The following is a 12,500-nucleotide window of genomic DNA, read 5'->3' on the forward strand; positions in this document are numbered from 1 at the left end:
AACGCCTTCTGCTGTTTCAGCTCCTCCACCGACTGGGCCTGGACGTCTGAGAACACACACACACACACACACACACACACACACACACACACGGTGGACCGCAGGTCAGTGAGTATGGTACGTCTTGTATGTAAGAGGACAGTATCAGTGGTCTTTGACACATTCCATATTCCTGTCTTACAGCGTATCTCATGGGATATTTACAGTGTGTCAAGGCCACTGACATTGAGTGGAGTCCAGGTGTGTGCAACAGAGACTAAATGAGAGGCCTACCTGTCAGGACAGTTTGAATGATATCCTCTGACTTCACTGGTGGCTTAGCTGGAAGAAAAAGAGATAGAACAAAGGAGAAAGAGAGAGACAGAGAGTGAGAGATGAAGATGTCTTTATCATCCAGGGCTGTGTTTCCCAAAGCCTCCTTAACACTGCGTCATTCGTAAGTTATACCTTCAGCTGTACCTTCATGTTTTGAGGTGTTTCCCAGAACGTCAGAGCTCTCTGCTCTAAGTATACTGTCTTCAAGAGATACTTTTGTGAGGTTGGTCTGGACCACTCTTAGCCATACCTTAACACAGTATTCAGAGCCTAAACATTTGATGTAAATGTCTATACGGATGCACTGACTGTGACGTACGACCAAGACATGTGTTGCATTATAAAAAAAATATAATTTGCCATTATTTTTTAATCCATTGCAAAGACATATCTATGAGTAAAATCTAGCCTACAGCTGTCCTTATTTGGTATGTTTGTTATTTTGACTTTTACTTTCTAATAACCTGCACTCCAGGGTGAGTCCTGCCCATCAAACTCATGTCACCCACGCTCAAAACTACGGGAGGGATAAAACTCGTTGCCAGAAACATGGATTCAGCCTCTTAAGGTTCCTTTTAGAGCAACTCTTAAGAGATGGTTTGGGAAACATGAACAACTTTAGTAAGGTATACCTTTCGAGTGTTTGTAAAACGCTAAGAGACACTGTTACCGGGAAATGCAGCCCGGAATGACAACAAAAAACACAAAAAAAGAAAAAGCATCAGCATTGCATGTGTGTTTGAGTGTCTTAGTGTGTATTTGTCTGTGTGTGTGTGTGTGTGTGTGTGTGTGTTTGTCTGTTTGTACCTGTAGGCGGAGGCTGCTGGTTGACCAATGACGGAGGTTTGGGGGCAATGAGGGGGGTGTGGCTCATTCCGTTCTCAGCAGGAAGTGGTTTGGCTTCAGCTTTGGGTTCTGAGGGAGCGTCCCCACCCCCCTCCACCTGGGAATGACAGAGAAGGCAGTCAGCACTGGAACTCTGGGCCAGAATGTCTGCTCTAGAGAGAGAGGATCGAATCAGAACCAGAATGTCTGGTCTAGTAAGAGTGATAGAATCAGCACTAGAATGTCTGGTCTAGTAAGAGTGGATAGAATCAGAACCAGAATGTCTGCTTTAGGAAGAGTGGATAGAATCAGAACCATAATATCTGCTCTAGGGAAAGAGGATAGAATCAGAACCAGAATGTCTGGCCTAGGGAGAGTGGATAGAATTAGAATTAGAATTCAGGGGCCATATTACAGAGAGCATCTTAAGTCATTAAGTTAGGCTTTGTCTCTTATTGCTGTAAGTCTCCAGCTGTCGTTGAAAATGAGTGGCAGCCCGTGTGGTTGTACAGCACTGTCATGAAGTGCATGGATGTTTGGGTGTTTCTGTGGGCTGTCTGTGTGTGTCTCAGGTAACCACACTGGTAACCACACTGGTAACCACAGGGGCCTCTGACCAATGGCAGGTGCTCCTAGCTTTAGGCTGACCAGGCCTTGAGCAAGTTTAAGAAAGAGGAACTAGCAGGGCAACAACTGCAGAAACTAGAACTGCCTCTGACATGGGTATGTGTAAGCTGCTAATTTTAAATTTCTTTCCGTGGTTACTACGGTTCATTAATGTACATTATTCTAAATGTTTTATATAAATACAAGCTCAAGAACATCTCATCCTCCAATCACAAAACATGTTATCCTGCACAAACAAAACACTGCATGTCAGGTTTGTCTGACAAGCTAGCAACTGTAGTTCCACCTCACTGAACAGAACCAAATCCCAGAGGAACCCTGGACGGTACTTAATCTCCATGCAACGCTAATGCACAAGCATAACCATGAATACCAGATGACTGGCGTCCAATTAGTGCTGGGAAGCTACAGCAATCATGCAGTTAAGTGGAACAGCAGAGTCTCTGATGTCTGATAAAACACTGGACAGCTGCTGGTGTTACAGCGCCCCGGACCTCTTCCACAGCAATGACTCTACATCATACACCATCACTCCCGATAGGACAATTACAGCAGAGTGCGCTAAAGTCGTTTCATGTTTGATGTGATATTACGCCATCTGCTGAGGCGTGCTGATGACAGAGGAACTGGAAATACGGCCAACACAGCAGACTGCAGGCTATGCCTGGATTCAGCTAACATGAAGAATATGGCAAAGACACCATTCCCACTTGTAAGTTGCAGTTAGAATGAAAACAAAAACGTACTTGAAATTTCTGTAATGTTTTAAAACTTTTCACCCTAGCTGAATACTTTTGCTGAATATGTCTACTACTACCTCTACTTCTACACTAATCAAAGTGCAAAATGATTTTAAAACGGGACATTTTAGACAAAGTCTGAGTCACCCCAAATTAGCACCTCCTGCTGGCAACACATGAGACAGCAGCCCTTAACTTCAATCCAGTAAGAGCAATACCTGATAAGACTCTCAGTCTTTGGAAAACAAAAGGAGTCCAGCCAGGTACCTGTTACTGCTAAAAGGGAGAGAACATCGGTAATGACCCCAGCTCGTTAAAATGGACAGATGAGTTAAGACTGCTCACCACAATGCCAAACCCCCATTGTGTGTGAAGAACAGGACTGTACCTCTCTCCTGGTGGACACCATGTAGACGTAGCTGTGGTAACCCACTCTCAGCATGGCCATGCATCCACGTCACCTCCCCCACAGCGTCTGAAGCCTGCCAGTCTCACAGTGCAATATTCTTAGTCTGAAGTCTGGCCGTCTCGCAGTGTGATATTCTTAGTCTGAAGTCTGGCCGTCTCACAGTGTGATATTCTTAATCTGAAGTCTGGCAGTCTCACAGTTCTATATATCTTAAGTCTGAGAGAACTTTGTGCTGCTCCTCTACCCAATCTTATTTACCCAGGTCTCCGCAATGGTTGTCATAGCGATGCCACATGGTGGCTTATTATTGGCTACTGCTTAGTTCAGCTGACTACTCCCTGCCTGAGAGGTCCCACAGGGGCCGCCCCCAGGCCCTTGTGCCAATCAACCGTGAGGCTCTTCAGATGGAGTGGATCGGGGAGCTCAGTTAGTCAGGGAGACTCACAGCAGTAAGTTCATGCAGATTTACACTCTTTCATACATCACACACACACACACACACACACACACACACACACACACACACACACACGCGCACACACACACACACACACACACACACACACACACACACACACACACATACCTCTTTTTGTTCTGGCTCCTCCCCTCCTTCCTCCAGTGTAAGGGCAGCCAGCTGACTGGCTCTCTGCTCCATCAGATTGATGTAGCGGATGGGGTTGGACAGGGCCTCAATCACATCTACACACATACACACACACACAGGGAAGACAGAGATCAGCACACACACATAGACACACACATCTCTCTATCTCTCTCTCTCTCTTTCTCTCTCTTATGCACTCATGCAAACACACACAAACTCATGTACACACACACACACCCTTGACTACTGCCAAGCTTTACCTGCAAATGTGTCGGGCACATAGTCCTTCACTTCAATGTAGACAAACAGAGTGGGCAGAGTCAGACACTGGTTCTTCTCATTCCGCAAAGCCACATAGTGGTAACCTGAAACACACAAGAAAGTCAACATGACACACACACACACACACACCCACACACACACACACACACACACACACACACATACACACACACACACACACACACATTCACAGCACTGGGCATTAACACTTGAAGGTATGAAAAGGGCATGTGTGGGCATGTGTGTGTGTGTGTGTGTGTGTAGGCTCTCACCTGGTCGAATCGCTGAGACAGGTATGATCCGATGTCCAACTAACTTCCCTCCATCCTCAAACACAGCTATCCTCAATGAGGCCAGAGAGGGCAGGACAATCTGAATGAAGTCAACCACACAGTCATAAATGCATCATGGGTATTGTAGTTCTACACTGCACTAGGAAACACCACTCCATAGTGGTTAAGACTGCGAAACGGATGAATGTACAGGGCTCTCTCAGGCTGACCTTCTTGAAGACTATGGGCTCTTCATCCCACACTGGGTTGAGGGAGTTTCCTGGAGACGTTTTGGTCCTTAAGGCTTTCCTCTTGGTGTCCACCGGGAGACCAAACATGTCCACCTCCACGTACGTGCCCACCTTCCTGTCCGAGAGAAACTGGCCCGAGATGATCTGCACAATACCGACATGAACATTGACGTCAAGAATAACATCAACACCAACAATAGCAAACTAGTTTACTAAATAATGTTCAACAATAAAGTGTGTACAGTATGTTATAGAAAAAACAGGGCCTGTAAGACTTTATCAGTACAATCATATGTGTTACAAATGCACTTACTTTATCCTAGGTTATGGATACATGGTTCATGTTGTGTTATAGTATCTATATATTTATGATTTCTGCCATTTACCAGTGATGGATGGATAAATATGCCAACATATCACCCTCTAATATACCATGAATGAACAACACCCACATATAATGAACTAACAGAACTAAAACATATAATGAACAAACAGAACTAACACAAAGACATGATCAAACAAGTACTAAAACATATAATGAACTAACAGAACTAAAACAAAGACATGAACAAACACAACTAAAACAAAGACACAAACAAACAGAACTAAAACATATAATAAACAAACAAGAACTAAAACATATAATGAACAAACAGTACTAAAACAAAGACATGAACAAACAGAACTAAAAGATATAATGAACAAACAGAACTAAAACAAAGACATGAACAAACAGAACTAAAACAAAGACATGAACAAACAGAACTAAAACATATAATGAACAAACAGAACTTAAAACATATAATGAACTAACAGAACTGAAACAAAGACATGAACAAACAAGAACTAAAACATATAATGAACTAACAGAACTTAAAACATATAATGAACTAACAGAACTGAAACAAAGACATGAACAAACAAGAACTAAAACATATAATGAACAAACACAACTAAAACAAAGACATGATCAAACATACCTCAAATAAAGACATGAACAAACAGAACTAAAACATATAATAAACAAACAAGAACTAAAACATATAATGAACACACAAAAGGCATATTTCATGATTGTGTCGTTGAGCTATCGCTAAATGATAGGGAAACTATTACTCTGAAAACTCACTGTCTTACTTAACATGGTGAATGTTAAACAACACAAAAGTGTGTGTTTGTGTGTGTGTGTGTGTGTTAGCAGGGCATTTAGTTATATGAGGACATCTCTCACCTTCACTGAGAGTGTGTTGGCCACGATACCATCCACCATGCGCTCTGTAAAGGGGTCAAAGTTCTTGTCGGATCGGCGCATGTATTCCGGTTTCATTCGGTAGCCACTCTTACCGTTGTATTCAAACATATCCAGGTTCAGCTGCATGGACAGGTCTGACATGCAACCCGCCAGGTAGGAAGGACACAGACAAGAGAGGGAAGATATACTTTATTTACAACCTCAGTAATATTGCACTGGGCAACATTTATCAGGTGCAAGGCTAAGCATCACTACTGACAAAAAGCAAACAGACCTAGACAGAAATGACAAGCATTGACCTAAAAACAAACAATATTCACCTACATCTTTATTGTAGACATCTACATCCATCTACATCTGCATAGGATACACCTACATCCATCTACATCCATCTACATCTGCATAGTAGACATATACATTTATTCTACATTATAATTAATTTAATGTTGCTCTAAGGTCAGGATATGTTGAACATATTCATAGAGGAACATTTGTACCATGTTGGCTGATTTTCTTCCATAAGCACTAGGTGATCTGATAGTGTGTGAATTGTGAGAGTTGTAGTAGTATTAGTAATAGTAATAGTAGTGGTGGTAGTAGCAGTAATAGTGGCAGTAGTAGCAGTAGTGGTAGTTATATACTGTATGTATTAGTAGTAGTAGTAGTAATGACAATAGTGGTAGCAGTAATAGTAGTAGTGGTGGTAGTAGTAGCAGTAGTAGTGATAGCTGTAGAGGTGTTAGTAGTAGGAGCAGTTATAGTAGTATTAGTAGTAGATATAGTAGTAGTATTAGTAGTGATAGTTGTAGATGTGTAAGTAGTAGGAGCAGTTATAGTAGTATTAGTAGTATATATAGTAGTAGTATTAGTAGTGATAGTTGTAGAGGTGTAAGTAGTAGGAGCAGTTATAGTAGCAGTTATAGTAGTAGTATTAGTAGTGATAGTTGTAGAGGTGTAAGTAGTAGGAGCAGTTATAGTAGCAGTTATAGTAGTAGTGATAGTAGTAGTATTAGTAGTGATAGTTGTAGAGGTGTAAGTAGTAGGAGCAGTTATAGTAGCAGTTATAGTAGTAGTGATAGTAGTAGTATTAGTAGTGATAGTTGTAGAGGTGTAAGTAGCAGGAGCAGTTATAGTAGCAGTTATAGTAGTAGTGATAGTAGTAGTATTAGTAGTGATAGTTGTAGAGGTGTAAGTAGTAGGAGCAGTTATAGTAGCAGTTATAGTAGTAGTGATAGTAGTAATAGTAGTAGTAGTAGTAGAGGTGTTAGTAGCAGGGAGTATTATTAGAGGCATTCCTTACCGATCATCTGGAAGTTGAGGGCCGCTAGTTGGCAGCCTGCGTTCCAGAAGACCTGGGGCATGTAGTTGGAGGAGTCGTAGCGCGTGCCCTTGGGGTAGATGCGACTCAGCTGCAGCTTGTTGTACCTGAGAGGCTGCAGTTAAGGCTGCCAGACCAGCACAGGTGGGACTCAACAGCAGGGAGGGCATGCACTGTGTGTGACACATCATGACTGATAGGGCACTGAACTGTATGCTGATCCAACGTATGATGTAAGTATGACTTAAAGGTGCAGTCCTCAATCCTGGCTAAAGGCTGTTGCAATTTGAGCTTAACATCCAAACAAATACATCCCTCCCTTCCGTGCTCATCAAGCAACGTTGATGATTGGTTGGGATAGCGTGTGGGTCAGATCGTCCTGCATGGTGAGAGAATGACATGCCGTATACTGCATGTGTATCTAATGTGTGGGTATTAGCGACTTCTATAGAGGTTCCATCTGCTCTATGTACTTTCAGTGTGAACTTAGAAAGTGACAATGACACCCAATCTCTCTCTCTCTCTCTCACACACACACACACACACACACACACTCTTGACTACTGCCAAACTTTAACTGCAAATGTGTCGGGCACAAAGTCCTTTACTTCAATGTAGACAAACAGAGTCAGACACTGGTTTTCCTCATTCCGTAAAGCCACAGTCTAACACTGATGTCTGAAACAGGCCACTGCACACAGATCGCATGTGCTGAATGACACTGCACTATCTATACTGTAGGGGGAGCCTCCACCCTATAACATGTGTGTTCATATAACGACTACATCTGTGCTTGCTAAAATACTGTACATGTCACCCTATGAAGTTACTGTTAGTGGGTTAAAGGTTGACTGTCTGAGGTGTGTTAAAGGATACTCCACAAACTCCACCGGGGACTTAGTGAGGTTCTCCAGGGCCTTGGTCTCCACGAAAGAGGACATCTCATAGCTCCGATTCACCTCTGAAGACAGAGGGATGGAGAAAGGTTAGACATGTGTGTGTGTGTGTGTATGAGAGAGAGAGAGGCAGACAGAGATGGCTTTGGTGTGTGTGTGTGTGTGTATGAGAGAGAGAGAGAGAGAGAGAGGGCGACAGAGAGAGAGAGAAGCAGACATAGATGGCTTTGGTGTGTGTGTGTGTGTGTGTGTGTGTGTGTGTCTGTATGTGTGCGTGTGTGTGTGTGCATGTATCCGTTTTAATATGAATATATGTGAATGTAAATTGGTGTGTGTGTGTGTGTGTGTGTGCATGTGAATATATGCCATCAGTGCATTACTTATGTGCTGTGTATGTAAGGACCACAGGGAGCAGACTCACTCTTGGCCCCGTCAAAGGAGTTGAACTTCACAGGCTGGATGTAATTGACCAGGTTGGACATTTCCTCAGTGGCAAACGTCTCACTTCCTGCTGTATCCTACACAGATCGGAGAACAGATACTTTAATTACGCACAAAAAAAAACACACACACACTCAAACCACACACAGTAGATGCAGTGAAGATAGCTTGTAAGTCTGTCTTTAAGGGTTGCATTGTGCTTCAAGCCCCCATCATTACCATTGACAAAACCAGATGCCAGCGCCCATGCAGTTACTACTGAATAAGTCTATAGCTTAAACTCTGTGTAGGGAAAATGGCATCTCGCTGAGATCTGTGTTGAGGGTGAAATGATGATACACTGCTGACTGTCCCATTGGCTCTAGCACTAACCTCCCTTCTACAATGTGTCATGTAGAAAAATACCACTAGAGGGCGATCTTGCATCAGTCTTCAATCTGTATATGGAGCAGGAGCTTTAGAAACCATCTCATTCAAAAAAGAAAGAGAGAAGAACGGAGAGATGACGAGAAAGAAAGAGAGAAGAACAGAGAGATGAGAAGAAAGAAAGAGAAAAAAATGGAGAGAAGACAGGAAAGAAAGAGAGAAGAATGTAGCGATGATGAGAGAGAAAGAGAAGAACGGAAAGATGACGAGAAGGAAAGAGAAAAAAAACTAAGATGGAAAGCGAAAAGGAGGGAACCGTACCTCATCCACAGACTTCTTTCCTTCCTCGTCCTCATCCTCATCTTCGTCACTATCTGCCTCCACGTCACCTGTTTCAGACACAATTAACACAGTAATCAGGTTTTTCCAGCTATTAATAACCAGTAGTGATCGTGTGAATGAGAAAACGCACACTGACAAGCTTATATTTTAATATGCATACTACACAGGCCAGCTATTATTTTATTATGCATATTACACAAGTAAGCTCATATTCTAATATGCATACTACACAGGTAAGCTCATATTTTATTATGCATACTACACATGCCAGCTCATATTTTATAATGCATATTACACAGCCAAGCTCATATTTTAATATGCATACTACACAGGCCAGCTCATATTTTAATATGCATACTAGGCAAGCAGTGCAAGCAGTGGCAAGAAATAAGAGCCCTTGGCCAAGGAGGTGAAATACTGCTCTGGAAAACAACAGTTATTCCTGTCAGCAATAAGACGGGAATGATGCCTGCAGTACGGTTGTTTGTGTGTGTGTGTGTGTGTGTGTGTGTGAAGTGCAGTGCATACCGATAGACTTCCTCCTCTGTGACCCCCCCTCACTTCTCTGCGGCGGAGACTGCTGGGCGGGGTCGCGGTCACCGATCTCATGGTGTGTAGACCCTGATAGGTGTGTTAGAGGTGTTACAAAGGTTAGGTTAAATAAGGAAAGTATCATCAACAAAATAGAGGCAACAAAGTACAAATCAATGTATGGACATGTGGACATTAATGAAGGCAACCTATTACAAACACATCTTTATATCTTTAATGAAAGCAACCTGTATACAAACACATCTTTATATCTTTAATGAAAGCAACCTGTATACAAACACATCTTTACATCTTCAATGAAAGCAACCTGTATACAAACACATCTTTATATCTTCAATGAAAGCAACCTGTATACAAACACATATTTATATGTTTAATGAAAGCAACCTGTATACAAAAACATCTTTATATCTTCAATGAAAGCAACCTGTATACAAACACATCTTTATATGTTTAATGAAAGCAACCTGTATACAAACACATCTTTATATGTTTAATGAAAGCAATCATTATACATTAACAATGAAAAGCAGCCTATACACAAACAAAGAAGTTGGACGGTCCTCCATGCTCACAGACCCTCTCCTCTCTTCATTCATAGGGAAACTGATGTCTGCATCAGGTGAAAGTGGAAATAAAGCCATGTCTATTTCAGGTGAAAGTGAAGCTAGAGCCATGGCTGTCAGCACTGCTCTTATCACAAGCCTTATCTTAGAACCACACACACACACACACACCCACACACCCACACACACACACACACACACACACACACACACACACACACACACACTGCTCTTATCACAAGCCTTTTCTTTGCGTTGGCTGCAGGTTCAACATTTCCCAGATGTCTAAGCAGTCTATCTTTCTCTTAGTGAGTGCAGTAGACAGGACACCCAGATAAGACGAGTGTACAGGATGCGTACTGTAGATTCAGGCCAAACCGTAATGCATTCTCCAACTTTGACTACGGCTGCCAGGAGGTCCATTGACCCTCAACGTGAGGTGATAATCCCTCGACATACGTGGAGTGCCACTTAGAGTGCAAAGGCCTCACTTTAGCAGAATTCAAACCAACCTGTCGAACCAGGAAGTAGGCTTGGTCCGACAGATTTCGCTACAGATATTTCTGTTCTCTGCTTTGCCCGTTTCTCCCCTGCTGCAAAACGCTTCATGCTCATTATGTTTTCTCTAAAAGAAAACAATCAATTTCAGAACATCAAAGCACTTCACTTCGTCACTGAGAGCTTGCTGATAGACTTTAAGATTATTGTTTGTTAATGATGATTTTTTTTCTTTATTTGTTCTTGAATATTAATTTGTCACCTGTCACACCTGTCCTTATAGATAGTATTCCACATGTAATGGTCATTAATGGCCAGTAGGTGGCACTGTGGTATTTCCCAGGGTTTGAGCATGACTGAAATTATGCTTTCAGGACTGGCCAGCAGTAAACACCAGCAGTATCGACCAGACTGCCAGTTATCATTCAAAAGCTCACAGCTCTATGCACTAATGCCTACTGCAGCACACATGAAAACAGCCAGAGCCACAAGAGAGGAGGAGCGAGAGAGAGAGAGAGATAATCGATATGAGGGAAGACAAACTACTGACACTGCCTGAAGACACAGAGATGGAGGACATTTTTTTTTAAATGCCGTTGGCCATTTTGCTGTTGCCGAAACTCTGACTGACCTGCTGATCCTTAATCAGTTTCACAGAAGCACCTGGAGACTCAGTTCCCCTGAGTTCACCTAGGGTTAACTGCAGTGGAGGAGGTGCAAATGTAGGGTAGAGGAGGTGCAGTGATGGAGGTGTCATAGTCAGTTGGTGTCCCTGTGCTTAGTGCACTCAGTGCAGGAAGTGAAGTAATGGAAGTGTAGAGGAGGCGGTGTCATGGTGAGGGGGTGTAGAGGAGGAGGAGGTGTAGTAGAGGGGGAGGAGGAGGTGTCATAGTGTGGAGGTTTACCTGTGCTGGGTGAAGAGGGCTCACACATGCTGGAGCTGTCGCTGTAGGGGTTGGAGATCTGCTCTGTCAGCTTCTTCTTGGTGCTGCCCCCGGCCTTGTGGGATTTCTTCTTGTTCTTGATCAGGATCTTGCCCAGCAGGTCCATAGGACTGGGCAGAGCTACACCAGGCTCCAGCTGGAACAGGTTTTAATCATGCTTATTAACCATTTATAACTAAATGAAGCAGGCTGATGTTCTACACGTATTAACCATTAATTATAAGATGAATAAAGATGCTATACTACAACACAAGGAGTCATAATGATGAGTTAACATTAGATTAACATTAACTACCATTAGATGCTCCAACTGTGGTCAAATCTTAAGGGAAACATTAACACTTGTAAGAACACCGGTATGGATTCATTATTTCCACTGTAACACCTTTCCCAATACCATTGTAGGGAGACAGTTCTTTCCATTGAGTTGCTATTTAGTTTCCTTAGTTTATTCAGCAGGTTTGAACCTTTTCCCCTCTGAAATCATAATTTGAGTTTAGAGGCAAATCCATCGCATAACACACTGACCTCTAATTCTCAGACACATTATAACTGTTGGTTTTCATGCTGTGTGAATGAACAGACACACACGCACACACAGACGCACACACACACGCACACACACACACTCACACATTCATATTCATGCACACAGTCAGGCACACTCTACTCAGATTCACAGATAAGGTTACGCTCACCAATACTATATTCATATCTAATGATACACTCCTACTCACTGACATACTCATATTTCATTTCTGCACTCTGTCAATGTCGCTGCTTTGCAGAGATCCACTTCCATGTCTACATAATCTCTGAGATATTCGTTCTCACTTACACGAGCATGTTTAACCATGCCCTTTGGACAAACAAGTGATCTCTGAGCTACTCGTTCTCACTTACACGAGCATGTTTAACCACCCCCTTTGGACAAACAAGTGTCGAAAACACATTCATATTTCACTTCCATCCTCGTACTCCCTGAAATACTGGCTGC

At 42.6% G+C, this 12,500-nt stretch overlaps 1 protein-coding gene across 1 annotated transcript in view; it reads right to left on the reverse strand.

The window, feature by feature from the left end:
- LOC105910663 (1-phosphatidylinositol 4,5-bisphosphate phosphodiesterase beta-1-like) overlaps window positions 1-12,500 on the reverse strand; it is a 136,504-nt gene that overhangs the window by 25,051 nt on the left and 98,953 nt on the right. Inside the window, exons 16-29 of the mRNA XM_031582169.2 lie at window positions 11,465-11,639; window positions 9,472-9,564; window positions 8,923-8,990; window positions 8,216-8,312; window positions 7,775-7,859; window positions 6,881-7,005; window positions 5,560-5,714; window positions 4,308-4,472; window positions 4,078-4,177; window positions 3,784-3,888; window positions 3,503-3,618; window positions 1,123-1,258; window positions 274-321; window positions 1-46 (exon numbers count right to left, since the gene is read on the reverse strand). The exon at window positions 1-46 is cut by the window's left edge and continues 174 nt beyond it. Coding sequence (XP_031438029.1) covers window positions 1-46; window positions 274-321; window positions 1,123-1,258; window positions 3,503-3,618; window positions 3,784-3,888; window positions 4,078-4,177; window positions 4,308-4,472; window positions 5,560-5,714; window positions 6,881-7,005; window positions 7,775-7,859; window positions 8,216-8,312; window positions 8,923-8,990; window positions 9,472-9,564; window positions 11,465-11,639 — 1,514 coding nt within the window. The remainder of the gene's footprint in view (window positions 47-273; window positions 322-1,122; window positions 1,259-3,502; window positions 3,619-3,783; window positions 3,889-4,077; window positions 4,178-4,307; window positions 4,473-5,559; window positions 5,715-6,880; window positions 7,006-7,774; window positions 7,860-8,215; window positions 8,313-8,922; window positions 8,991-9,471; window positions 9,565-11,464; window positions 11,640-12,500) is intronic.

Source organism: Clupea harengus, chromosome 15 (assembly GCF_900700415.2).
Source record: "Clupea harengus chromosome 15, Ch_v2.0.2, whole genome shotgun sequence".
In the NCBI taxonomy this organism is placed as follows: Eukaryota; Metazoa; Chordata; class Actinopteri; order Clupeiformes; family Clupeidae; genus Clupea; species Clupea harengus.